The sequence below is a fragment of the Suncus etruscus genome, chromosome 11 (assembly GCF_024139225.1).
Source record: "Suncus etruscus isolate mSunEtr1 chromosome 11, mSunEtr1.pri.cur, whole genome shotgun sequence".
Lineage (NCBI taxonomy): Eukaryota > Metazoa > Chordata > Mammalia > Eulipotyphla > Soricidae > Suncus > Suncus etruscus.
The window spans coordinates 18,381,792-18,409,506 of record NC_064858.1 but is presented as its reverse complement, the minus strand read 5'-3'; the positions used below and the strand labels follow the sequence as shown (position 1 = coordinate 18,409,506).

At 51.6% G+C, this 27,715-nt stretch overlaps 2 protein-coding genes across 7 annotated transcripts in view; one reads left to right on the top strand and one right to left on the bottom strand.

The window, feature by feature from the left end:
* The window catches only part of DNM1L (dynamin 1 like), a 31,461-nt gene extending 13,329 nt beyond the window's left edge, over positions 1 to 18,132 (top strand). For 2 of the 6 annotated variants that reach the window (XM_049783798.1, XM_049783796.1), the window contains 18 exons: positions 1,034 to 1,080; positions 1,461 to 1,532; positions 2,307 to 2,393; positions 2,982 to 3,144; positions 7,068 to 7,188; positions 8,406 to 8,537; positions 10,644 to 10,850; positions 11,468 to 11,588; positions 11,723 to 11,878; positions 12,131 to 12,220; positions 13,705 to 13,797; positions 14,635 to 14,691; positions 15,106 to 15,183; positions 15,445 to 15,477; positions 16,315 to 16,491; positions 16,584 to 16,693; positions 16,774 to 16,933; positions 17,078 to 18,132. In XM_049783798.1, coding sequence (XP_049639755.1) covers positions 1,034 to 1,080; positions 1,461 to 1,532; positions 2,307 to 2,393; positions 2,982 to 3,144; positions 7,068 to 7,188; positions 8,406 to 8,537; positions 10,644 to 10,850; positions 11,468 to 11,588; positions 11,723 to 11,878; positions 12,131 to 12,220; positions 13,705 to 13,797; positions 14,635 to 14,691; positions 15,106 to 15,183; positions 15,445 to 15,477; positions 16,315 to 16,491; positions 16,584 to 16,693; positions 16,774 to 16,933; positions 17,078 to 17,134 — 1,961 coding nt within the window. In that variant the 3' untranslated portion in view covers positions 17,135 to 18,132. The remainder of the gene's footprint in view (positions 1 to 1,033; positions 1,081 to 1,460; positions 1,533 to 2,306; positions 2,394 to 2,981; positions 3,145 to 7,067; positions 7,189 to 8,405; positions 8,538 to 10,643; positions 10,851 to 11,467; positions 11,589 to 11,722; positions 11,879 to 12,130; positions 12,221 to 13,704; positions 13,798 to 14,634; positions 14,692 to 15,105; positions 15,184 to 15,444; positions 15,478 to 16,314; positions 16,492 to 16,583; positions 16,694 to 16,773; positions 16,934 to 17,077) is intronic. The other 4 variants (XM_049783799.1, XM_049783797.1, XM_049783801.1 and 1 more) reach the window with 2 other exon arrangements.
* A 146-nt stretch (positions 18,133 to 18,278) lies between these two features.
* On the bottom strand, positions 18,279 to 22,677 carry YARS2 (tyrosyl-tRNA synthetase 2). The gene is made up of 5 exons (XM_049782883.1): positions 21,929 to 22,677; positions 21,135 to 21,302; positions 20,671 to 20,826; positions 19,337 to 19,507; positions 18,279 to 18,793 (listed from the first exon to the last, which is right to left on the bottom strand). Exons 1-5 carry the CDS (start codon positions 22,675 to 22,677, stop codon positions 18,634 to 18,636), a joined length of 1,404 nt encoding a protein of 467 aa, XP_049638840.1. The 3' UTR covers positions 18,279 to 18,633.
* Positions 22,678 to 27,715: the final 5,038 nt, after the last annotated feature.

The window sequence follows — 27,715 nt, the reverse complement described above, 5'->3', positions numbered from 1 at the left end:
CTCCCCACATGTCTGTGCCTCACAGCCGCATGCCTCCTGCTTTCCTTCTGCTTCTCTGGCTGTCCTGCTGGGCTTGGGGCGGGCCTCTGGGTGGGGCCTTCATGCCAGTCTGCTTGGAGATGTTCATGCTTCCTTGTTTGTGGTCCACGTGGGACCAAGGAAGGCCACAGTGGCCCTCTGGGCACTTAGGGGAGGAGGGACTAGGCTTCAAGTAGCTGACTTTCACCCCACCCACCTACGGACTGACTGAGCCACTTTTCCTAAGACTTCCTTGAGTACACAACACTCTTTTTTACCTTGATCTTGGGCGGCTGCTGTGCCTTCTTCCTAAAGGGGGTCACTGAGACACTGAAGCTCCCCAGAACAGCCGCACCAGGGCAGGTTCTCAGAGCATTTCTTGCTGGGTTTGAGACAGCTGTGCCTGCTTTTCTTCCACTCCTGCACTGAGATCTGCGGGGTCCCCGAATCAGCTGCAGGACCCTCTATGTCCAGCCTTTTTTGCTCCCTTCCAAGGGCACCTGGATTCTCTGGGTGGGGATGGGAAGGAGTGACTAGCAGATGTAGCCTTAACCTAGGAGTGGGTGGCAATTTGGGTTTAGGCAGCCGGCAGAAGACAGGAGGAAAGATCCAGGCCTTAATTACTGTTTTGCTGCCTGTGTGGACAGTGGGGTCTCAGTGTGGACTGCAGGGGAGAGGTGCAGGGAGGACAGTCTTGCTGCCCGCCGCCTCAGCCAGGGCCTTGGCTAGCCCTGCCCTGCTTTCACATTGCTTGTACATCTCAGTTTTCCTTCTCGTAGTCATTTGAGTTTGCTCATCAGATAAGCCGTCTTTATGCCTAAGTTGCTCGAATAAAGACAGTGCTTGTGCTGTGGACGCGGACAGTGAAGTGTTGATTTCGGATCATGCCCTGCAGCTCCTGAAAAACATCCGCTTGTAGCCTTGAGCACAGCTTACTGTGCGGCCTGTGCACTTTCCTAGCTACAGAGAAAGTAATCCCCACAGTTTCCGTTCAGTGAGTTTCTTCTTCTTGCAGGGGTGGAAGCAGAAGAATGGGGTAAATTTCTTCACACCAAGAATAAGGTAATGGCAGTGGAATGGAGGAGTGGGATTGGAAGGGTGGCTTGGGGAATAAATAAGTCTGACACTGTAGGTCAAACTCGGTTCTCCCTGCTGTGAAGAGTGTAGCTGTGGGGGTTACGAAGTCTTGGCAGTAAATAAACTGGGGGGGGGGTGTTGAGTCATACCCTGTGGTGCTCTGGGTGAGCTGGGATTGGGGGGGCACGACAGAGCAGCCTCCATCAGGCAGTCACCATCAACCCAGATGGGCTCTGGCTGGGGAAGAAACACTCAGAGTGTGGCTTCTCTATCTATTTTTATGACAGGTCCGGAGACACCCTGGGAATTTATAACCTGCCGAGAACTTTAACTTTCATCTGGATATTATAACTTGTGTTTTTTAGCTTTACACAGACTTTGATGAAATTCGACAAGAAATTGAAAATGAGACAGAAAGAATTTCAGGAAATAATAAGGTAGGTCTCTTTTCAGAGCTGGAAAGTATCAGAGTGCGGCTCGTAGTGAGTGCGTGGGTTACTTTATGAATACATGGATGATTCCATGTGTGTGGTCTTCATACTGCAGGCTTCCCAGGGTTTCTGTTAAGCCCGCTGTGGGCCCATACTGGGGAGAGTGGAAGAGCAGGACAGGCTTGCAGGTCATTGGGGTCTTGGTGGTGCAGAGATGGCTGCAGGAGTGAGGGGTGAGGCGTTAGTAGAGGCCAGTGTGAGGGCTGGTGGAGTCTAGAATGGAACAGCCAGGGGTCAAAGAGATAGCATGGAGGTAGTGCATTTGCTTTACATGCAGAAAGATGGTGGTTGGAATCCTGGCATCCTACATAGTCCCCTATGAGCGATGCCGGGTGTGACCCAAAAACCAAAAAAAAAAAAAAGAATGGAACAGTCAGACTGTCCCAACAGCCTGCACACATAAGGGGCATTGCAATGCAGGGGGCGGGGCCGGGCCATGATCTTGTTGTCGGAAACCAGGCTTCTCTGTGAGCCAGTAGCCCATCTCAGAGTGAGTGCCGCCTTCTTGTCCTGCTCTGCATGGCCAGGGAGGGTACAGGAGGGGCTGGTCCCCCAGGCACTCATTGTCTGTTAATGGCCAGGTGGCACCCATGTGCTCTGTCATGTGCCAATTTCTCGCATCCCACTGCCTATGAGCTGGATGCTGAAAGTATTTAGAAGCTCTATGCGTATCTCTGCCACATTAGTGTCTTAGATCTCTGATGTACTGTTGGATTCTAGGGAGTGAGCCCTGAGCCCATCCACCTAAAGATCTTCTCGCCCAACGTCGTCAACCTGACACTTGTGGATCTTCCAGGAATGACCAAGGTGGGTATCTCCACAGAACTGCTGCAGCCCAAGGAACACCCCACCTTCACCAGTGTCTACCCCCTGGGTGCCCTAGAGTCTGGCTTGTTGAGAGCAATAGCCCCCAATAGCTTTTACTGTCCTGGCTATGCATCTGTGTCACATGATCACTGAGCATAGGCCCCTGCCATGCTCCCCTCCTGGTGACTGTTGGCTTCATTTCGGTGGCTCTGCCCAGAGCTGTCATTGTTTTATGCCAGTGGGCCCACAGAGATCACCTTCCCAGGGCCTCTGAGCATGAAACCACACCTGCAGCAGAGGCTGCCCAGATGCACTGTACTCCTTCCTCAGTGTCCAGGCCCCATGGACCAAGGTCTGTCCCCTGCTCACTCCCAGGACAGCTTCCTCTATCTTCTGTAGCTTCCCTGTCTCTGTCACTGACATGTCATTGTCTGGCACCGCCATGATGACTCTGGAATGAGACTCTGAGGGTATCAATCTGAACAGCCCCTTGTCAAGTCTGGCCACTTCCTGCCCCCTGTCTGCCCCCAGGAAACTGGCTTTTACTGCTCGAGAGCATGCAGCAACCTCACTGTTGTGTTTGTTTAGGTGCCTGTAGGTGACCAGCCGAAGGACATCGAGCTACAAATCCGAGAGCTCATTCTCCGGTTCATCAGTAACCCCAACTCCATCATCCTCGCGGTCACGGCCGCCAATACAGACATGGCCACCTCAGAAGCACTGAAGATCTCCAGGGAGGTGGATCCCGATGGTGAGTGGGCACAGAAGATGGGCCAGACAGGGGCTGTAGACTTAGAGGAATCTTCATGCTGTTGATAGAGATTTGAAGGCGAAGTCGTTCTTAGCTCCCCCAGATTGCCACACAGCAGAGTCAGTAGACATCAAAGTGAGAATAAGACATCGCTGCGCTGAGAGATGGGCTGCCCTGGCATCATATCTATGTTTAAGACAATTTTAGGGCCTCAAATGCCTGAAGATTCTTTTTTTTGTTTGTTTGTTTTATGTTTTGGTTTTTGGGTTTCACCTGGTGGCGCTCAGGGGTTACTCCTGGCCCTGTGCTCAGAAATTGCCCCTGGCAGGCCGGTAATCGAACCACTCTCTGTCTTGGGATGGACGCGTTCAAGTCAAATGCCCTACCTTTGTGCTATCTCTCCTGCCCTGCCTTACAGATTCTGAGGGGTGAATGACTGGTCAGCAGCTTGTGGTTTGGCATATTCATTGCACAAGGAATTGTTTCAGCCTTTTAGTGGACATATCCATTTATATGTGGGCCGAAGGGCATAGGGATGAGGCAGAGTGCTCTGAGTAGCTGTGAGAATTAATGTCCAGTGTTTCTTCCTACTGGGACGACTAGGACAGAGCTGGACAGGGTAGGGCAGGGCGGGACAGAGCTGGGCAGGGCTGGGGCAGGGTTGGAGCAGGGCTGGGGCAGGGCTGTGCAGGGCTTAGGCATCCGCCTCTAGCCCCGCTTCCAGACTCATCCTGCTTCTTCCGTGTTGAGCAATCAAGTTAGTAGGAAATGGTAGTGCTGAGATTAATGCAAAATCCCTTTAAAAGATCATAAACATAGGTGTGTGTGTGTGTGTGTGTGTACTTTATCACTGAGCCACACCCTTATCTGGGTCTTTTTTTTTTGGGGGGGGGGTTGGTTTTGGCCACACCTGCCAGTGCTCAGGGGTTACTCCTAGCTCTTCGCTCAGAAATCACTCCTGGCAGCCTCAGAGGACCAAATGGGATGCCGGGAATCAAACCCGGATCTGTCTCTGGTCACCACATTCAAGACAAACTCCCTACCACTGTGCTCTCTCTCCAGCCCTTAAAAGTTTTATTTTTAATCTGACCTTTAAAGAAAACTTTTACCACTTGCCAGCTTTCTATACTGACCCAGAAATTCCACCTCTGGGAATATAACCTAAGGGCCCAAAAGCAAAATGCAGAAAAGGCACTTGCATCCTATGCTCACCATAGCTCTGTTCACAATAGCCAGAATCAGGAAACAACAAAGTGTCTAAGAATAAACAGATAAGCGGATAAAGAAACTGGTACGTATATTCACCCATAAGAAAAGATAACGTCAGGGTCCGGGCGGTGGTGCTAAAGGTAAGGTGCCTGCCTTGCCTGCGCTAGCCTTGGACGGACCGCGGTTCGATCCCCCGGCATCCCATATGGTCCCCCAAGCCAGGAGCAACTTCTGAGCACATAGCCAGGAGTAACCCCTGTGCATTACCGGGTGTGGCCCAAAAACCAAAAAAAAAAAAAAAAAAAAAAAAAAAAAAAAAGAAAAGATAACGTCATTCAGTGTGCAGCTATGTGGGTGGATCATAGAGTATCATGCCGAGTGAAATCAGAGGGAGAGGGACAGACACAGGATGCTCTCTCTCAGACATGGGATATAAAGAAACTTCAGAGGGGAATAACAGAAATGGAGAATAGGAGAACTGGTTTCAGTAGGAAGCTTGTCACGGTGGGGTGAATGAAAGAGGCCCTTTTCCCCCTTATCCATGCCCGTTTTGGTTGTTTGTTTGCCAGTCTCTGTAGTGTGAGATAGCTTATTGTTGTTTTGATTTGCATCTGATGCAAATCAATGTTGGTTAGTGGTGTGGAGCATTTTTTCATGTGCCTTTTGGCCATTTGTATTTCTTCTTTGAGGAAGTTTCTGTTTATCTCTTTTCCCCATTTTTTGAAGGGGCTAGATTTTTTTTTCTTGTTAAGTTCTGCTAGTACCTTATATATCTTAGGTATTAACCTTTTATCAGATGGGTATTGGATAGATAATTTTCTTTCTTCCTTTAAAACATGTATTTCCGGGGCCGGAGAGATAGCATGGAGGTAAGGCGTTTACCTTTCATGCAAAAGGTCTTCGGTTCGAATCCCAGCGTCCCATATGGTCCCCTGTGCCTGCCAGCAGCGATTTCTGAGCACAGAGCCAGGAAAAACCCCTGAGCACTGCCGGATGTGACCCAAAAACCACAAAAAAAAAAAACCCCAAAAAAAACAAAAACAAAAAACATGTATTTCCTTGCAGAGCTTTAGTCTAGTTGTCTATTGAGAGGTGATAGAGGAGTGCTCAAGTCTCCTGCTATATCTTGCTATCAATGTCTTCCTTCAAGTTTATTATTTTACATTTTTTGCTGTCCTTCATTTAGGGCATAATATTTTGGAGTGTTAGTTTTTTTTATTGTGTAATGGCCCTTGGCCATTAAGAAATGAGTTTCACAATCGCTAAAACCTTTATTTTTTGGTTTTTGGGCCACACCTGTTTGACACTCAGGTGTTACTCCTGGCTATGTGCTCAGAAATCGCCCCTGGCTTGGGGGGACCATATGGGACGCTGGGGGATCGAACTGCTGTCTGTTCTATGGGACACTGGGGGATCGAACTGCTGTCTGTTCTATGGGACGCTGGGGGATCGAACCGCTGTCCGTCCTATGATAGCGCTTGCAAGGCAGACACCTTACCTCTAGCGCCATCATCCCAGCCCCTCACTAAAACCTTTTGAGCTAGAAGTTAGTCATCTGATACTGGGGTTATTTTCTTGAATAATTATCTTCTAATGTTTGGCTTTAAGTCTGTATTTGTTCTGACTTGGTCAAATGTGTTTTTTTGTAGGCAGCAGAATGTTAGATTCAATTTTCTAATCTATCCTGCCACTCTGTCTCTTAATTGGTGCCTTTATTCCATTGACATTGAGAGAGGTTATTGTTGTGGAGTTTTGTGCTATCTTTCTATCGAAGTTTGGTTTGTTTGTGGGGTTTGTCTTTTTTTTTTTTTTTTTTTTTTATTTTTGGGTCACATCCAGCAACGCTCAGGTGTTACTCCTGGCTCTTTGCTCAGAAGTTGCTCCTGGCAGGGTTTGCTGCTTGCAAGGCAAATGCCCTACTGCTGTGCTATCTCTCTGGCCCCATCCTTTATTTTATCTTAAAGTAGCCCCTTTAGTTCTCTTAAAGGTGGTTTTTGAGTCCAAGAAATTCCTGCGTTGTTTATCTTTGAAGCTGTGTATTGTTCCTTCAAATCCAAATGTGAGTTTGACTGGGTAAAGTATTTTTGGCAAGGTGTTCATTTTACTGTTTCTTTTACTATATTTTGCCACTGTCTTCAGCACTGGATGGTTTCCTTTGGTAAATCTGCTATAAATCTTAAGGATGCTTCTTTGTATGTAATTTCCTTTTATGATCTTGCTGCTTTCAGTATTCTATCTCTGGTTTTCATCAATGTAAGTGGGATGTCCTTGGGGTGTTTTTATTTGGGTCTTTTTTAGCTGGTACTTTTTTGTTGTTGTTGTTTTTGGTTCACACCAGCAGCACTCGGGGGTTACTCCTAGCTCCACACTCAGAAATCGCTCCTGGCAGGCTCGGGGGACCATATGGGATGCCAGGATTCGAACCACCGACCTTCTGCATGCACAGAAAATGCCTTACCTCCATGCTATCTCTCCAGCCCCTTAGCTGGTACTCTTTGGGCATCTAGGATGTGGGTTCATGCAGTCTGCTTTGTCCTCCCTCGGGCTATAATATGCAGGAGTTTTAAATGAGACGTATGAGTGACTGAGCAGAGGTGGAAATGACCCTTAATGGCGTGACTGGGCAGAGGTGCCAAAGCCTTTGGGCATGAAGGGGCTCCGGTAGATGTCTCTGTGTCTCAGCCACCTTGTCCCTTCTCTCGGTCCTTTCACAGGTCGCAGGACCCTGGCTGTGATTACGAAGCTTGACCTCATGGATGCGGGTACCGATGCCATGGATGTTCTGATGGGACGAGTCATCCCTGTCAAACTGGGCATCATCGGCGTTGTGAACAGGTCAGTGGATGTGTGTGTAGAGTGGGGATGGGGAGAGTGCTGGATGCTTGGGCAGGGGCCATGCTCTATGTTGGCTCCTCCTCTGCTTCTCTTTCTTCTCCCCTGCCTGCAGGGACTCCTAGAATACTTGGGCCAGCTGTAGGGCCCCATGTCAGGGGGTGTTGAGTGTAGGATTCATACAGGCAAGTTTATGCTCATCCCTTTAGCCCCTCCCTGAACCCTTCTATAATTTTTTACTCTGCTTAAGACTATGCTCTTCATGGCCTGAATGATAGTACAAAGTTGTAAGTCATTTACCTTGCACACACCTAACTGGGTCCAATCCTCCGTCCCCCCCAAAGGGTCCCCTGAGTCCTATCAGGAGTGATCCCTGAGCATAGAGCCAGGAGTAAACCCTGAGCATTGGTGGATGTGGCCTAAAACCATAAAGAAGGAAAGTGGCATGGCCCTCTGAGAGCAGCCAGCTGAACAGCCCGGACAGCCTTTCGTGCAGGAATCCTCTTTAAAGGAACATAGATGGCGGTGACGGCCTGATTATTGGCCAGTCTGCAGCATGGTTGACATGGAGGAGTGTGGCCCCCCAAGTGCGGGTTTTGTCCTTGTCCCACTGTGATCAGGGTTGTCCCATAGATCTTGAGCACATCTGGGAGAGTCAGCATGGCCTGTAAGGGATGCAGAGCCTGGCCTAAGGGGCGGATGTCTTCCTCAGCACAGAATGACAGGGTGATGGGATGTATGGCGTCTGATCTGAATCCTTTTAGGGGCAAATATTTTTAGCTGAATGCACTTATATCTAGTCTCCCCACCTTGCCCAACTTGGATATGGCCACCCATAGCACCATTAGGTGGTGCCCTTGACATTCACAGATGCTCTCGGGTCAAGAAGAAGTTGCTTGGGCTCTGACTCGGGTGTGGGCATATTCCTGGCATGTGTGAATCCTGGGACCATTATATCATCACATGTAGCCCCTTCCTACAGAAGGAGAGCAAGTGGGCCGGTGCGGCCTCTTTGTGACTGAGCAGTCACACAGCTTATGCCGTGCAGGGGTATCTCCCCACCCCTCTGAGCACAGAATCAAGAGTGGTCAGAGCCCATACTAGGCCTTCACAGCAAGGTATTGCTGCTGCATGGCGTCTGCATACTTAATTACCACCGGCACCAAGGAATATGGGACCACAGATCACTTCAGAACTGTCCTGTGTGTTTTCACCCATAGGAGCCAGCTGGACATCAACAATAAGAAGAGTGTCACGGACTCGATCCGGGACGAGTACGCATTCCTTCAGAAGAAGTATCCATCTTTGGCAAACAGGAATGGGACCAAGTACCTCGCCCGCACTCTAAACAGGTGTCCCTCATCTCCACTGTCCCCAGGGTGACCACATTGCTGTCACACAGCTCACGGAGCATAGTGGGAAGTTGCTGATGGCAGCTGTTTGTGGAGGGTTGGGGTGGGGGTGTCCTAGAAAGCAGGGGTTTTCTGTGTCCCCTCTTGGTGAGGGAGTTAAGGGCAGTCCTCCTGAACTGGACCTGCTACCAGAGCACTTGTAGGTGATGGATGGTCATTTCTCTTTTTGTTTGTCCCTTAAGAAATGAAAGGCTCAAAAAAAGGGGGGGGGGTGGAGAGATAGCATGGAGGTAAGGTATTTGCCTTTCATGCAGGAGGTCATCGGTTCGAATCCCGGCATTCCATATGGTCCCCCGTGCCTGCCAGGAGCAGCTCATGGACTTGGAACTTGATAAAATGGATTTTTTTAATTGAATCACTGAGAAAGTTGTTAGTAGTTGAATGTCACTCATACAATATTCCAGCACCCATCATTTCACCAGTATCCACTACCAATGTTCCCAGTCTCCCCCTTCCCCCCAGACTGCCTCTATGGCTGACATTTTCATTTTATTTCTAGGCATTGTGGTTTGTAATATTGTTACTCAAGGAATATCATGCATATATACATGTATATACATATATATACGTACATATATATATATCACTTTACCTCCTTTCAGCACCCATTTCTTGTCCAGAATGATCATTTCCAATTATCATTGTCAGAATGGTCCTTTCTCTGCCCTAACTGCTCTATCCCCCTTTTAGTTGCAAGCTTCCTATCCTGACCCTCATTTTATTATCTTTGGTTAATATTATCATTCTCTATTTCTTTTTCTTTTCATTTTTTTTTTTTTTTTTTTTTTTTTTTTGGTTTTTGGGCCACACCCGGCGGTGCTCAGGGGCGACTCCTGGCTGTCTGCTCAGAAATAGCTCCTGGCAGGCTCTGGGGCCATATGGGACACCGGGATTCGAACCAACCCCCTTTGGTCCTGGATCGGCTGCTTGCAAGGCAAACGCCACTGTGCTATCTCTCCGGCCCTCTATTTCTTTTTATATTCCACATGAGTGTATATGATCATTCTGTATCTATCCCTCTCCCTCTGACTCATTACACTTAGCATGATACTTCCCTTTTTAATCCTTACATAAGCACATCTCATGACTTCATTTTTTCATAACAGGTGTATAGTATTCCATTGTGTAGATGTACCACAGTTTTTTATCCACTCATCTGTTCTTTGTCACTTAGGTTGTTTGTATATTCTGGCTATTATGAATCGTGCTACAATGAGCAAAGGCATGCATGTGCCATTTCTGCCTGTGTATTTTGGGCCCCTCTAGATATATTCCCAGGAGTGGTTACAGTATTGCTGGGTCATATGGGAACTCCACTTCTAGTTTTTGAGGAAAGTCCTTATTGTTTTCCAAAAAAGGCAGACCAGTTGACATTCTTACTGGTAGGGATGAGAACCTTTGTCTCCCGGATCCTCGCTGGCACTGGCTGTTTTTGTTCTTTTTGGTGTGTGCCAGTCTCTGTTGTGTGAAATGATGCTATATTGTCATTTTGACTAGTATCTCTCCCATGAGTGTGTGTAGCAGTTTCTCATGTGTCTTTGGCCATCTGTGTTTCTTTGTGGAAGTTTATGTTCATTTCTTTTCCATTTTGTGATGGGATTGGTTTTTTTTCTTGTTAAGTTCTATGAGTTCTTTGTATATCTTGGATATTAACTCCTTGTCAGAGGGGCAATAGGTAAATAATCTTTTCCATTCTGTGGGCAGTCTTTGTCTCCTCCTCACAGAAAAAGCTGATTTTATTATGTTGATGCCAGTCCTAAAGGTCAGTCAGAAACCTAAGTTTTGCATAGACTAGGATTGAGATAATTGCAGTAGTATAAAGTGGTGGTGGGTTTTTTTGTTTTGTTTTGTTTTGGATTTATTATTGACTCTCCGACATTTGGGTGGGTTGGAGGGAGATTTGAAAAGCCTTGAGCGTAGTGGTTTCCTTTTATCATGGTCCCAGACTAAGTCTTTACCTCACACTGAGATTCATGATTCCACTAGGCTCCTCTACCCAGGGCTGGCCTGTCTTCGGGACCACTGACCTCTTTCCTCTCCTTGAAGGTTGCTGATGCATCACATCCGAGATTGCTTACCTGAGTTGAAAACAAGAATCAACGTTTTGGCTGCCCAGTACCAGTCCCTGCTGAACAGCTATGGCGAGCCTGTGGGTGACAAAAGTGCCACGTTACTACAGCTCATCACCAAGTTTGCCACAGAGTACTGTAACACCATCGAGGGCACAGCCAAGCACATCGAGACCTCAGAGCTGTGAGTGAGGTCACTCCACAGCCCTGAGTCCCTCCTCTCTCTGCTTTACTTCTGGGGGGGACACAGTTTATTAGAGAGTTGGGGGAACTAGAGGGGCAGGGTGTTAGCTGTGTGACATCAGGCAGGTTGTCAACAGCAGCACTATCCCTGGAATCCCTTGAAGCCACATAACTTGCTTGTGCTGGGCCTGCAGTGCCCTCTGAGGCCTCTAACCTCTGATCATTCCTAAAGGGGCCTGTCCCCAAGAGATGCTGCCTTGTGGCTTGGACAACTCAGAGCTGTAGAACCCTGAACTTAGTCCCAGTCTGTCAACCCTGCTGAGCCCTTCATGTCCCCTCCCTGTTAGCCCTGCTCAGCCCCTCCCAGTCACCCCTGCTCAGCCCCACATGGCTCCTCCCTGTCACCCCTGCAGCACTTCTCTCTGTCACTCCTTATCAGCCCCACATGGCTCTTCCTTTTCATCCTTGTTCAGCCCCTCATGGCTCCTGTCATCCATTTACCCCTTCATGACTCCTCCCTGTCACCCCTGCTCAGCCTCTCACGTCCCTTCCCTTTCACCCCTGCTCCTCCTCTCATGGCCCCTCTCAGCTCCTCATATTCATGCTGATTGTTCCCAGGTGTGGCGGTGCCAGGATCTGCTACATTTTCCATGAGACCTTTGGGCGGACCTTAGAGTCTGTGGATCCACTGGGTGGCCTGAACACCATCGACATCCTGACAGCCATTAGAAATGCCACGGTGAGGTTGTACAGCCTCTGAGCAGCGCTCTACTTCTAACGTTTGCACGATTGGTTTTTCCCATCCTGATCCTGGAATTAGGAGGGACTTTTCCTAACAGACCCCCCTACATTCCTTGCCCACTGCTCCCGCAGGGCCCCCGACCTGCACTTTTCGTGCCTGAGGTCTCCTTTGAGCTGTTGGTAAAGCGGCAGATCAAGCGCCTGGAGGAGCCGAGCCTGAGGTGTGTGGAGCTGGTGCACGAGGAGATGCAGCGGATTATCCAGCACTGCAGCAACTACAGCACACAGGTGCGGGGCCAGGTACAAGCCCAGGTGTGTTCATAGGGCACTGGTGAGACCTGATGTGCTTGATATAGCACATGGGTGGGGGGATTGGTGTGGCTGACACACTGGCAGAGCTGGAGTGGACAGCACATTAGGGGTCCATTGGCAGGGAAAGTTTCTGTGGGCTGGTGTGAGGGTCGCTGTGACACTGAGAAGGTAGGGACGGTGGCTGGGGCTTCTGCGGTGCTCAAATCTCCTGCCTTCTCGCTTGAGCAGGAGTTGCTGCGCTTCCCAAAACTCCACGATGCCATTGTTGAAGTGGTGACGTGTCTCCTTCGCAAGCGGCTGCCGGTCACCAACGAGATGGTGAGTGGGTCCTTGTTGCCACGAAATAGGGTCCCTATTGTGTTGGGAAGGAGGCAGGTCCCTGCCCTTCCTAGTGGGATCATAGATCCACCTGCCTCTGGTAGCTTTGGACATACATTGTCCTGGGCCCTTCTGGCACCAGCCCCAGGTACCTCCTACAGCCCTGCAGGTGAATTGTGCCATGGAAATAAAAGCAGTGCTGGGGACGTCGGCATCACTTCTTTAAGTGCTTGTCGACTTTTAGTGGGTCCTGTCAGTGAGCATGTGCTGCCCACCCAGGGCATCTGTCAGTCCTGCCACATGCTTCTTAACTTTGGGTTGTTAGGAAATGGATGCTGGTCAGACAGGCTTCCTTTTCACTGGGATTTTACCTTTTTTGGGAGAGGAGGGTTTGATCACACCCAGTGATGCTCAGGTTACTCCTGGCTATGGCTCAGAAATCACTCTTGGTTTGGGTGACCATTTGGGATCAAACTGAGGTTTGTCCTGGGTCAGCCTTGTGCAAAGCAAATGCCTTACCGCTGTGCTATCACTCCGGCCCCTTCACTGGGATTTTAAACCACAGAATATTTTCAAATATTCCTGGATTAAGGTTAATCAATCATTTCAATCATACCCTGGTCTTTAAATTGATTATGATTTTTTTTCTTGGCTGTTTGGGCCATCCCAACAGTGCTCAGGGATCATTCCTGGCAGTGCTTGGGGGTACCTTGTGGGGTGTTGGGAATTGAACCTTATCAGCCATATGTAAAGCAGATTGCCTTATGTTGAAATTGTTTGAAAAATTTTGAAGAAATGGCAGGTAACCTGAGTTTATTTATTTATTTATTTATTTTGGATTTGGGGCCACACCCAGCAGTGCTCAGGAGTTACCCCTAGCTCTATGTGCAGAAATCACTCGTGGCAGGCTCGGGATACCATGTAGGATGCTGGGGGTCGAACCCGGCAGGCTACTTGCAAGGCAAATGCCCCACTCACTGTGCTATCGCTCTGGCTCCTGACCTGAAGTTGCATTAAAACTTTGGAACTTGGGGGACCGGTGAGGTGGCGCTAGAGGTAAGGTGTTTGCCTTGCAAGCGCTAGCCAAGAAAGGACCGCGGTTCGATCCCCCAGAGTCCCATATCCCCCCAAGCCAGGGGCAATTTCTGAGCGCTTAGCCAGGAGTAACCCCTGAGCATCAAACGGGTGTGGCCGAAAAACAAAACAAAACAAAACAAAAAACTTTGGAACTTGGATTTACATGAGGTGCCTAATTTCTTTCCCATCCCAACAGTCCCGGTGGCCTTCAGAGAAATGCTGGGCTGTAAGTTCCAGAGATGAGCAAAATCATTCAATAATTGCTTTCACCTATCACAGTGTCATCTTAAGGGTGGATTCAGGCATTTCTGCTGGGCTATATCAAGTAACCAGTCCTGGAAGCTGATTTTGTAAGGAAACTTCAATGGGCATATCTTTGGTTACACAGGATTGTTTTTTAAATATAGGTCCATAACTTGGTGGCCATCGAGCTGGCTTACATCAACACAAAACACCCCGACTTCGCAGATGCCTGTGGTCTGATGAACAATAATATAGAGGTAAACATAGCTGTGGGGATATGGTTCCATCCTGCTGCCGAAGCATGGGGATTGGGCTTACTGTGCCTGATACAGTGCTTGCTAGGTGTGGGAGGTGCTTGGTGAAGAGTATTGGCAGAGCCCACAGCCCATATCTAAGCAACTTGTCTAGCTTGAAGCAATGGAGATGCACCAGTAGCTGTTTGAAGGTTCAGTCTTTGCTCCCCTTTGGAGACCACTGTGTCTCTACCCCAGGCTCCCAGGTGTAAAGTCCCTTATCCAGGAGGACTCCAGCTTTCTGTCTACAGAAGTACCTTCATACTCAGGATATTTAGTGAGATTATAAGAGCTGCCTGCTTGGATAGGCTTGGGCTGCAGCAGGGCCTTCCACGAGGGTGTCTGGTGTTGAGAACTTGGGCGGACTCCTCTCAGGAGCCCTGAATTTCCCGTGATGATGGCCATCTCCCACGGAACCAGGGGTGCACATCAGGCTTATAGAGAGTGATGGTGCTAACCAACTAGGCTGGAAACTAGTTGTTTCCAACTAGTTGGAAACACCTGAACCCCACGCTGGTGATACATATGAACCCACATGTGCCTCATTGTGAAGGTTGCCAACCCGTTCCCTCCCTCCCAGAAGCAATGGTTGGTCATGTTGGCCTCCCACTGCTGCCCACACAGCTGTGGAGCTAGCACAACTTGCATCAATGGTGTCCAGTGCAGGGGCGAGTTCTGAGTCCTGATCCCTTGCCCCCAGGTCCTCCTGGGTGTCAGGGGGACAGGTCTGATTTGGCCTGTTCTCAGCAGTGCTGGCCTAAGTGCTTCTGCAGCAACATTCTGGCCATTTCTGTCTTGTAGGAGCAGAGGAGAAATAGGCTGGCCAGGGAACTGCCTTCAGCCACATCTCGAGACAAGGTGAGTGGTGTCCCCTGGGGGGCTGCATGTGCTCCAATACTTTTCTCCCATTCTGGGCAGCCCTGGGGGTCCAGTGGGACTGGGGCTCTGAGGGAGTGTGTGCGTGATGAGAGAGCCCAGGTTCCAGCCCAGCCCGAGAGACCCAGTAGGAAATAGAACCAGCTTTGCAAGATTCAGCCTGATCAGGGCAGGTGCAGGTAGCTGAGAATGGCCAGGCTTCCGACCCTGATCAGGGCAAAGTGGCGAGGGTCCATCTTGAGAGGGAGGGAGAGACAGTGGCCGACACAGCTCCTGGCCGCCTTCTTTGGCAGCCATCTAGCAGATCCTCTGGGCACTGTGGAGACGGGCATCCCATCACCGGGTGCCGGTGACTTCTGGCGGCGTGACACTGTGTCCTGCGTTTTTTGCCTTCAGTCCTCTAAAGCTCCCAGTGCTCTGGCACCTGCTTCCCAGGAGCCCTCCCCTGCTGCTTCTGCCGAGGCCGATGGCAAGGTCTGTTGTGCGTCCTCCTCCGCCTGCATGCTCAAGGGGCCCCTGACTAGCTCGCTCTGGGGTGCTAAACAAGGCCTGGTCCGTGATTGGACCACCTGATGCACAACACTTGTACCACCTGGGTGATGGGCTTGCTCTGGTCTTTTCTAGAAGACTCACAGAGCTAAGGAGCAATCCCAAAAGGAAGTTTGCCTGCGCCTTTCATGCTTGGTTTTTGAGTTTTGCTTGTTAAACTGCATGTTTTAACCTGTCTTTTAACAGTTAATTCAGGACAGCAGAAGAGAAACTAAAAATGTGAGTTTCTTGCTTCAGAACATAAATGTCCCTGTGGTTCTCACTGAACCCACAGGCCGTGTCTGTCATCACCTCTCTGTGTCCATTGTCCTCTCTAACCCTATAGTAGGCACCTATCTAACTAGACACTGGGTCCCGTCCCTCAGTGCAGCTTTGATCTGGGCTTTTCCTCTGGAAAGGCCAAAGCCAAGGCCAACAGCACCTTGCTTGGCAGGCAGTTGATGGGCCTGTGACTTGGTCCCACCCCATGCTGTCAATTCTCATCATCTCCTTTTCTGTTTGGCCCCACGAAGAAATCATAGTACAGTGTCACTGTCTTATCTGCGCCCACCTGGCCAATCTTCACAGGCCCCTTGAATTTTGAGCTCTGCTGGATTTCCTCCTGGAGAGTTCTCTGGGATAATTCTTCACGTCTAGCTAACCAGCTTCTTAAAACAATCGGTATTCATCTTCAGATGGACATGTCAAACAGGACCTTGCCTTTACTTCATTCTACAGCAGTGTAAACTCTTAAGGCAGCCTTGGTCGGTGCTTGCATTCAGTGGTCACGTCTGCCACACAGTTCCTTTGTGGTGTGTCTGAGTGTCCATGTGAGCCTGTAGCGTCTTGCCAGTTCACCCAGATATTGCACTGCAGGGAGGGGCCACCGATGTGCCACAGGTCCTGATATCTGTCCCAGCAGCAGACACTGGGAATACTGTTTGCAGGGATGGGTGGGACAGGGACAGTGCTGCTGGCCAGGATGGAGCAAGGGGCAGCCTGCCGCCCTCCTGTCTGGACCTCTGTGCCCAACTTCCCACTGGCAAGGCATCAAGCACAGGCCCACTTTTCTTCCAGGTGACACCAGGGGCTGGGGGCGTTGGGGATGCTGCGCAGGAGCCTGCAGCCGGCAGCTGGCGGGGGATGCTGAAGTCTTCCAAGGCGGAGGAGCTGCTGGCAGAAGAGAAGTCTAAGCCACTGCCCATCATGCCAGCCAGCCCACAGAAGGGCCACGCAGTGAACCTGCTGGATGTGGTGAGGTCCCGGGCAAGAAGGGCAAGCATAGAGGTAGCTGGGCTGCCAACATAGTTGACAGCTTACCCAGGCTGCTGTCCCATTTCTGCCAGCCTGTCCCTGTAGCCCGGAAGCTGTCTGCCCGAGAACAGCGCGACTGTGAGGTGATTGAGCGGCTGATCAAGTCCTATTTCCTCATCGTTAGAAAGAATATCCAGGACAGGTGGGTACGGGGGTGACACCAGGCCGGTACGGGTCTGGTTGCCCAATGCTTGTCCAAACCGTTCCCTGTGGTGTCCACAGCGTGCCAAAGGCCGTCATGCACTTCCTGGTGAACCATGTGAAGGACACACTGCAGAGTGAACTGGTAGGGCAGCTGTACAAGTCCTCACTGCTGGATGACCTGCTCACTGAGTCCGAGGACATGGCACAGCGCAGGAAGGAGGCTGCTGACATGCTGAAGGTATCTAGTCATGCATGCTTGCGAATGTGAATCTGCTGGGACACCGTGTTCCCCGTAGTCCCATGGTTAAATGCCTGGGAAGACACAGTTCAGGTGATGCCGCAGCATGACCACACTGAACTCGCCCTCTGTCCCCACTTGCAGGCCTTACAAGGAGCTGGTCAGATCATCGCTGAGATTCGAGAGACTCATCTGTGGTGACCACTGGCCTCTGTACCTGCCTGTGGAAATCTTGTTAGTTGTGGCCTCCCCAAATAGCGTGTATTTATGAACTCCGTGTACTGCAGTGTATGAAGCTGCTCATGTCCAGACTGGCTGTCCTGAGATGTTTACTCTGTACCGCACAACCAATCACATATAACCCAAATAATAAATGGCTGTTTCTATGGTTTCCCATATCTAGACACCAAGCCTGTCTTGTCAGACTGTGATCTGAACTCAAGAACTATGTAGTTGTCCCCACTGTCCTGCCCGTGGACAAGACCCTGAGCACCCATCACTGTCTTCAGGCGTTTCCTCCCCCACCACCCCCACTAGTGGGAGTGAAGCAGCAGCCCCGAGGTTCTGGTCAGATGCTGCTACCACTGCATGATGGAAGCTGTGTGGCCTGCCCCCTTCCCGTGTCCAGAACCCTCTTCAGGGATGGTTCATGAGACAACAGCAGTGCCACTGGGCTCTGGACAGCCGCTGATGGCCACATCTGCTTGCTCCCAGTAGCGTCTCATCCTAGCACTGCACTCCATGGGATGGCCCGTCACACTGGGTAATCAGTTTCGGTTATATCACCAACCAGAGGCATCCAAGGCAGGAGGAAGCTGTTCTCCTCATTCCAGAGCACAGTGCCCAAAGGCCTGCAGAGGGCTGACAGAAAGCACCAGAGGTGATGAGAACTGGCTCCCTGCCAGAAACCTAGGGATAGGGAACACGCTACCATGCACAGCCAGTCTCACCAATTTTACATCAAAACAGATTTATTCAATGACTGGATCGAGTGATGCCATTTTAACCTTTCTGAGTCTGAAGGAAAAACTCTGGCCTTTTCTCCAGTACATCAGTCAGTTCCATGGAAAATGTTGGTTTCCAAGCCAGGCTACGGCTGGACAGGTCAGGAAGGAGCAGGACATACTCGCCTGCAGAATGTGGGACGACTGTCATGGACCTGTATGTTCTCACTGTAAATAAAACTGCCGTGAAAGACACAGTCTCATACCGAGTCTTTCTGGGGCCCAGAGACGCAGTAGCTCAGCTGCTACTCGATGCTGCACTCATTGCTCCACAGTTCACAGTTCAGGACTTGCTCCAGGTTATTGGGGGGCTGGGATATGACATCCAGAGCCCGCATGGGACAAAAGCTCTCTTCATTTGTCAGACTGATAAACATCGTGTACTTTAGAGAGAAGAGGCTGAAACAAACCTGATTATCAGGAATAAAACATTGTGCAGGGGACCCAAGTCAGAAACTTCTGACAAGTTTACTAAGGCCAAGCCCGGCTTCAGCTCACTTCCCCTTCACATGGCTCACAGTCCCCTAGAGGGTCGTGTGAGGACAGCAAATGCTACAAGGCACCTGCTCAGAAAAGGAACAAGAGTGGAGCTGGCAGGCCAGTGGTACCCTGGGAATGTGTGGAGGGGGCCAGGATGCCACATAGCAACCTAGAGTAGTTCTAGAGGTGTCTGTGGGGTACTTCCAGGGCAGACCATCAGAGCTGGAGCCATTTGATGATGTAAACATTCCTTTTGCCGACCTTCAGTAGGGACAGCCCATTGCGGAGAATGTGCTGGCCCAGAACCAGTACACTCTCAGGGCGGGTAACGGGCTGGTGGTTGATACTGACGCCGCCCTCTGTTATCATGCGGTACCTACACAGAGAAAGATACAGGGACTAAGGTTGGAGGACAGAACAGCAAGGCGGGTGTCTGCCTTGAATATACCTGACCCAAGTTCGATCCCCAGCATCCCATAGCCCGCTAGAAGTGACACTTCAGGACATGCTTAAGCCGGGTCACAGTTTACATTGGCTGAAACAACAACTAATCATGTTTCATGCAATCTGCAATGTCCAAGTCACTCAGCTGGGGCTGAGGCAGACATTGGTCACCAGGACTGTAGCCATCCCATTTAGAGCTAGCTGGTGGCACCTCCATGGGGAAGATCCGTATCACACCCATAGCTCTGGCAGAGACTTGTGGCTGAAAGTGAGGACACAGTGCACTGAGCCTCAGACCCACCCCAGGCCCCCCAAGACAGACTGTTCTAAACTTTAGAGACTTGATTGCCCTCACTGCCACACTCAGCTTGCGCTAAACTCAGCCAGCCCTGGTTTTCGGGTGGAAATGTCATTCTGGGGAGGGTTTAGGGACCAGAGGAGGAGATAGCTGTCCCAGCATTGAGGGGCACCTCACCCTCGGGGGCCATCAGGGATGGCTTGTGCTTTGCGGCAAGTATCCAGGACGCTGGTTCCTGGGTCCAGAACTAGCTCAGAAAACGAGGCTTCTCTGAACAGCTCCTTCAGCTCCTCGTCCGACATGGCTTCCAATGCCTCCACGTTACTGTGGTACAGGGCCTTTGTGCACCTGCGAACAGTGTACATACATGAGCCACATATATACCTGTGTGCACCTGGCAAAAGCAGAGCTGAAGATTTGCCATATGTACTACCCACTTGAGTGGCCATGTTCTGAACTCAGGACAAGTAGGGCGTGACTCGAGCCAGCCATGTTCTTCTGAAACTTCACAAGAATGTGCCAAATGATGGTGCCGAACACTTAAAAGCGACAGAAGCAAAACTGTGTGTGTGTGGGGGGGGGGGGGGGTCTGAAGTGAGAATACAGCAAAGAAGGCTCTTGCCTTGCAAATGGCCGACACAGGTTTGATCTCCAGCATTGACCAAAACCAGGAGTGATTCCTGAGTGCAGAACTACGAGTAAGCCCTGATCAATGTTGGGTTTAGTCCCAACGAAAAAGAACACAGTACAAGTGAGGAGTGGGTCCACAGGGCTGGCCTCCAGGGTGACCAGACCCAAGCACCATCAGCTAGCACTGCCAGAAACCCCCTGAATTTATTAAACATGGAAGTTAGACATGACTGAAGTGCCAGAATGTCAGGGTGTCCCAGGCCTCACACCATAGTGAAGGACAGCAAAGGGGCCAGGAGAGATTGACTGTGATTCCACCAAAAGCAAAGAAGACGTAATAAGAAGCCAATATCTTGTGCAGGGATGGCACCTATATAGAGCCAAGACCCCAAGAATGTGGAACCCCCCCCCCCCATTACAACAGTGGTGAAGGGAGAGCAGAGCTGTTGCCTCGGAGACGGGAGATGAGACACACTTGTTCTGCATGAGGTCTGCTGAGACCCAGCAACGAACGATGAGAAGCCATGTACAATTCCCAGGCCTCCAATGATCTCTTTCTAGCGAGTACACAGCCAGTCCTAGTCAGAAAAGAGCCAGTGGGCATAGTAGAAACCATCGCCCGATCCCTTCTGTCTGTTCCTCTTCATCCAGTGACTGAGGAAAGCACGAGGATGGCCCCAAGTGCTGCCTGTATCACAGCTGAGACATGCTAACTTGGAGTCATGCAAAGGGCACAAGTTCCAAACCTGGCACCTCCAGGTACAAAGCAGAACCAGGGTAAGAAACCAGGAAAATACTGTTTCTGCTTGACGAGGAACTTAATGCCTCTGCTGTCTCCTTAAAACAAGCAGCTCTTATAGGATGGTCGCACATGCCCTCACCTCTTGGCAGAGTCCAACCCTTCCTGCCCATGCACCAGCTTCGTGACCTCGGCAGCAAGTCGCTTCTGGGGCTCCCGCTTCTCTGGCTGGTTGCTGTGCAGCTGCATGAGGTGCTGAATCTCAGCAAGTGGCAGAAATGTGAAAAGCTTCAGATACCTGGGGGCAGGCAGAAGAGGCTGTTGGAACACATGTGCTCACCAGTGCTGGAAGTCCCCAGTGGGCCTGTCAGTGCCAGGCCTAGAGGACCATAACAAAGAAACATCCCGGACCACTGCCTGGGCAAGTTCCCAGCACTGCTTCTGCCACTGGGACACATATCGCACAGGGAACAGACATCCCTTCCCAGGAACTCTGCCCTGACCAGCGTAAAGACATGAGGAGCTGAGTGAACCAGCGCTGTGTCGGGTGGAGCACACATCTTGCAAGCCCTGTCCTGTGCCCCCACACCACTGGCAACAACTCACCTCTCCACCGTGTCATCCGGCTGCCTGAGGAAGAACTGGTACAGCTCAAAGGGAGATGTCCTGTCCCGGCTCAGCCACACTGCGTTGCCGGCTGACTTGCCCAACTTGGCCCCAGTGGTGCTGGTGATGAGAGGCACTGTGATTCCAAAGACGTCTTCCCCTGTCATCCTGCATGACAACAGCAGCTGTGGATGCATCGGCCTGCTGAGTGGGCATCACAGGGCTGTCTCTGCCCTGTCTGGCCTCCCATACTCTGTCACTGTGAACCATACTAGGGGTATACCATGCAGCCAGAGAAAAGGGGAAGCAGAGGAATTTAGTGGGCCGGAAAGATAGGTGTGGGGGAAGGCACTTGCCTACCAACGATTCAGTTCCCAGCATAGATTACCACACACACCCCCTGTCCCTAGGCCCATGTGGGGTGATCTCTGAGCATAGGCCAGGCAGGTGTGGCCCAAAGGAGGGGAGAAATCTGATAGGTGGGCAAACCCTATGGCACACCTCCCCTGAGAAATGCCACCCAAAAGTGAGTTTGACTGACAGTGGGGATTTTCCTAGCGCAGCTCTGCAAGGTGCAGCCCTAAATGAAGAGATGCGTGCGGCCTGCACCTGCCTGCATCAGGGGGGAAACAGTATTGCAAACCATATTCGGCATGAATATGCTCCATGCAGTCCCAGTGACAGCCCAGATCAGGCCCAGGATGCATATACAGTCCTCCCAGCCCTAACGATCAGACCACCCTGCCCCGGACCCTTGCCCGTCGCCCGAGTGGGGGGGCCGCTCAGGCGCTGACCTGCGGACGAACTCGTATCCCGACACCATGTTGCCCAGCTGGTCGGCGCCTCCCAGCTGGACGCGGCAGCCGTAGCGCCGGAAGAGGTGGTAGAAGTCGTAGGCCTGCAGCGCCGGGTAGCAGAACTCGGCCAGGCTCATGCCGCCCGGGCCCTGCAGCCGCGAGCGCACCGTGTGCCGGCTCAGCAGGGTGCCCATGCGCAGGTGGCCGCCCGCCGCCGCCAAGAAGTCCACCAGCTTCTGCGCGCCCAGCCACTCGGCGTTGTCCAGCACCGTGAAGCTGCCCCAGGCGCGCCGGCCGTCGGCGAAGAGCTGCTGGTGACGCGCGGCCAGGGCCTCCAGCCACAGCCTCAGGGAGCGCGCGTTGCCCTCCACCTGCTCCGCCGCCAGCCCCTGCCGCGCCTGGGCCCGGCCGCTGGGGTCCCCCAGGCGCGCCGTGGCGCCCCCCACCAGCGCGATGGCGTGGTGCCCGGCGCGCTGCAAGTGCAGCAAGCCCTGCAGCGCCAGCAGGTGGCCCACGTGCAGCGAGTCGGCCGTGGGGTCGAAGCCGCAGTACACCGTCTGCGGGGCGGACAGCAGCTCCGGCAGCTCCACCTTCGTGCCCCGCTCCGGGAAGAACTCCTGGAACAGGCCCCGCGCCTTCTGCTCCGCCAGCACCCCCCGAGCCCCCGAGTGCGCCCCGCGCAGCCCCGGGAACGCGACGCCGCTGCGAGCAGCCCGGCAAAAGCCCCGCAGTCTGGGCGCCGCCATCTTGGCGCGGCAGAACGGCCTGCCGGGAACGGGCCCACTTCCGGCCTGTCTACGGAAGCCCGCGCGGTCGTTCTGGGGGCGAGCCTAGAGGTTGCTAGGTGACGTTATCCTGGCGCGGGGTCATTCTTCTGCGCGTGCCCGGAGAGTGCGCGGCGGTAGCGGCGGCGGCTCGGTCACGTGGTCGCGTTCAAGTCCTCGCGGGAAGGACCCGCCTCCCTCCCCCGCAAAGCTCTGAGCGCTGGGGGCCGGAGCGGTGGCGCTAGTTGTAAGGCGTCTGTCTGCCTGGCGAGCGCTATCCTAGGGCGGACAGCGGTTCGATCCCCCGGCTCCCATGTGGTTCCCCCCAAGCCACCCCCCCACACACACAAACTGAACACACACACACTCTACACACCACACCGGCACACCAGGGTGGAGCTCAGGTGTCCCCCACAAGCCACAGACACAAAAAACTCTGAACACACACACACACACACTGGGGTGGACCTCAGGGGTCCCCCTCAAGCCATACACACAAAAAACTCTGAACACACACACACATGCACACACACTGGGGTGGACCTCAGGGGTCCCCCCCAAGCCACAGACACAAAAAAACTCTGAACACACACACACACACACACACACTGGGGTGGACCTCAGGGGTCCCCCCCAAGCCACAGACACAAAAAAACTCTAAGCACACACACACACACACACACACACACTGGGGTGGACCTCAGGAGTCCCCTCAAGTCACACACACAAAATCTCTGAACACACACACTTGGGTGGAGCTCAGAAGTACCCCCAAGACACATACACACACACACACACACACACACACACAAAACCTCTGAAGGCACAAACACACAAGCCACACACAAAGAAAACCCCTGAAAACACACACAAAACCCTTAAAACACACACACACACACACTGGGGTGGACCTTAGGGCCCCCCCCCCAAGTACACACACACAAAAAAAACTCTGAAGGCACAAACACACAAGCCACACACAAAGAAAACCCCTGAAAACACACACACACACATACACACACACAAAACCCTTAAAATACACACACACACATACACACACACACTCACGCAAGGCTCCACACCAGGGTGGAGCTCAAGACCTCACGCCTCAGCTTGTGTCTTCCTCCTCGGGACACTCCCACACGCCTGGGACCTGAGCCTACCCACTGCTCAATGCATCTTGCCCCTGCCATTGCTCAGGGCGCTGCCCAGTGTAGCATTCATTCCCTGTAGCACTTGGCAGCGGCAACATCACCTCAGATATTGAGGCTTCTTCGTGACATCACCTCAGATATTGAGGCTTCTTCGTGGCATGTCTCCATGGGCAGTCACACCCCTGCCCAGCGCCTACTGCAATGGGACTCACAGCTGTGTTTGGTCGATGGAGAACTTTATAGATTGAGTGGGTCTTGGAAGGCGCATGGTCCTGAGATGGGTTTGATGAGGCTGCGTTCAGCAGTATTTCCATGGATTCTGCCGAGTGGAGAGTCTGGTGACCAGGCAGCGGCCCTGTATGGTTGATGGTTGTCTTGAGGAAAGACATGCCAATAGCACTGTTGGGAAAGCGCTTGCCTGGCATGCATGTGCCATGTTTGATCTCCAGTATCCCCTGTAAGCCCCTTCCCATCTCCCCAATCCTTCAGTGATCCTTGAGCACCACAGAATATGGCCCCCCAAAACAAAAATAATGATGGGGAAAGAGGCAAAGAAGAGGGAACTTTCAACTCTTTGGTATTACTGATGTGATTGTAATCTTATGGGAAACCTTAAACTTGGGATAATAGGAGAAGGTACCCAAGTTGTCTTTGTTGGTTTCCAAGAGACAGGGGTGCTAAGGGGCAGGAGTGGAGGGTCACTGTGCAGAGAGGGAGGCCTGATGATTCCCAGCACCTTAGTGTGGTGAACCCCGAATTAAAACTAGCTGGCTGGTAAATGTGGGAAGTGGGTTTAAACTCAGCTGTGCACTGGAATGGATTGTGTTGCATCTGGGAACTGCTCACTTTGAAGCACTGCTGACCTGTTTTCTTTGGGGAGGACGCTGGCCTTTCCATTCTCCCCTCTCAGGATTTGGAGCTAGAAAGGGAATTGGTAACAGCACTGCGAGAAGTCTGGCAGCAGAGAGAGCTGAACAGTGTTTGAAGGCCTGGCCCTGCACCCCACAGACCTACTTTTCCAGGAACTTGATGTCCGTTCAGAGGCTGGAGAGAAACCTGGCGCCAGACAGAAACTTGAGCTAATGGATGGACCAGAGAAGGCTGGAGGTTGCTTACAGGCCTGGGCTATACACCTCTTGGCTTCACTCTTCCTATTCCTGAAAAATCCACTTATTTGCCTGTCCTTTCTTGAGGCAGAGTGGGGCTCCTAAGCAGTGGGTATTCAAGGGGATCAGGGTTTCCTCTCAGTGACTCTACCAATAAGGATGGAAGACTCTAAAAATGGTTCTACAGTGCCAAAGGCCACCAGGATCACCCCACAGTGCTCAGGGGTCCTGCTGTACCCCAAATGCTTGGAACTCTGGGGCTACCCCTGTAGTACTGTGGCTCTAGGACCTCACCATATGATGCTCAGGGAACCACATGGTGCCAGAGTGGAATAGAGATGGCTGCATTTGGTGCATGTTCTTAATCCCTGCACTTCCCTCTGGCACCACACCCTATCTGTTCTTAGCAGTTCCCCACTTCCCCTTGGTTTCTCTTTGTTAGATGTGTTAGGAGCCAGGTGCTATTCACTGCACCTGTACTGATGGTCGATACCCAGAGAGGGACTCAGATGAGCCCTGTGTGTGAGGAGGGGAATGTGAGTCAGTGTAGCCTTTGTGGGCCATTGGACAGAGAGGCTGCCCCCACCAGTCAGGCCTAAACTCCATGGCACCCACAGATGAAGAGACCTGCCTGTTGTGTATGTAAACATTTCAATGGCAAGATTATGTTACTGACCCTACCCTGATCAATGATTGTGCCCTACCCTAGGCTGTGACCTGGCATTCTGCTCCCACTTTAGGGTGGCACCTGATTCTGTTCCCACCATTGGGTGGTACCTGATTCTGGGGTATAAAACAAGGGTCTGTGAAAGGTGAAGGGCTTTTTTCCTGGGGCCTATTCTGGGACCTTTTGGCTTCGGCCACCTCACGAAATAAAGAGCTATTTTCTTCGGAAGCCTGACTTGCCTGTTGGCTTTCTTCTCGCTGCATTCACCTCAAAACCTCCAGCTGAACAGGGTAACAGACGCGTGGTCCGAGCTGGAGGAGAAAGGCCTCATCCTCCATCCCTCCATCAGTCAACCCCATCAAGGGCTGACTATCATGGCCAAGAGCCTTGATCATCCTGAGAAAGACAGAGAAGGGTGATGGCATGCATCATCACAGGGTGCAATGCCCAGCTCAGTGGGATGAAACCACTTCAAAACCGTTCAGGGGACCCATCAGATTCAGCTCAGTACAATACATTCAATGGGAAAACTAAGCCGAACGCTGTTCCTTCTAATGGGTTTCAGAAACCCAGTCCCACCCAAGGTACATGCTGAACAAGACAACAACCAGCATTCACTGTCAGGACCACCAATGAAAGACGGCTGGAGATGTGTGATGGTGAGTATCATGGGGTGAACCCTGAAATCCAGGGGTTCAGGAAGTGATGCTTCAGTCTAAGGCAGGGGTGGCGAACAAGTTCGACACAAAGAGCCAAAATTTTAAACTGTGAGTCAGAGAGCCACACCACGCAGTGACCTGCCAAAACAGACAAACACTCACACAAAAGCATGTAATTTTAACAATAATATATTAAACACATATTGCATTTTGCCATTTTGAGTGAGGGTCAAAATCCTGCAGTGATGGTGAGGATGTGCTGCGTCCTCCACACTAAGAACAAACGACAAAATGTGACCCAGCATGTGACACATGGGTCCCCCACTCGCTAGCCCGTGCAGTTGTTTTCGAGGGATGGGAGACGGGATGATGCAGCCTGGGGTGGGACTACGCGCTGGAAGATCTCTCCTCAGAGGTCCCTCCTCAGAAGCAGCAGAACAAAATCCAAACTTGGCAAAGAGCCACAGTATACAAAATCATGATAAGAGGCAAAGAGCCGCATTCATTTTGGCCGGGAGCCGCAGGCAGCTCAAGAGCCGCGTGTTCACCACCCTGGTCTAAGGCTTCTACGTTACTGCTGGGCTTAAATTTCAGGGAATTCTGGAGCCTCCAGAGCCCAATCCCAGTTCCTTCCTTTTTGTGCAACTAAGATTTCCTTGAAATTTTCTGGCACTAACTTGCATCAAACATATCCAGGAATGCAGGATGGGCCCCATTCTGCTGCCATGAAGAGTGGTTCCTGTAAAGGCTGAGTCACATGTTCTTTCTCCTTCCCCTCTATCTTTCCTCCTTCTCTTTCCCCTTCTTTCCTTTCCTCCTCCTCATCTCCTTCCCCTCTCTTGTCTCTGTCTGTCTCTCTGTCTCCTTTTTATGGGGAAGGGGTAGAGGTGAAGTCCTGGATGTCAGGAGTCATTACTGATAGTGCTCCAGTGAGTCATGTATATAGACCACCCACCTGCTGTCCCATCTCTCTGACTCAAGAAGATAATTTTTATTGACAGTCTGAAGCCCAGCAAAGGTGAACTGCTCTCTCTGCACAAGCATGTAGCTGGGGTGCCAGTCCAACCTCCCCAGAGAGGCCCACACCCCAAAGCCCAACAGCATGTGAAGGATGGGTGGGCAGGCACAAAACAAATACATGTTCCCCTGACCCTTGGAGAACCTGGTGCAGACTTGGGGTTCATTGGTTCCTGCTAGGCTGCTGCTCTCAGAGACATGGGAGTTGTCACAGGGGCCATGTGGGAGACCCCCTTCCTGATGCACTCAGAACCAGCAGATAGGGGAGGGACCCTCCACAGGCCCCAAGCCAGTAGACAGGGGAGAGACCCCCCTAAAAGGTCTCCAAACTTGGCTCTTCTTCTCAACCCATTGTCCTACCAAAACGAGAGCTGGCACTGACCATAGGCTCAGTATTTTTCCCCACAAGTTCACCCA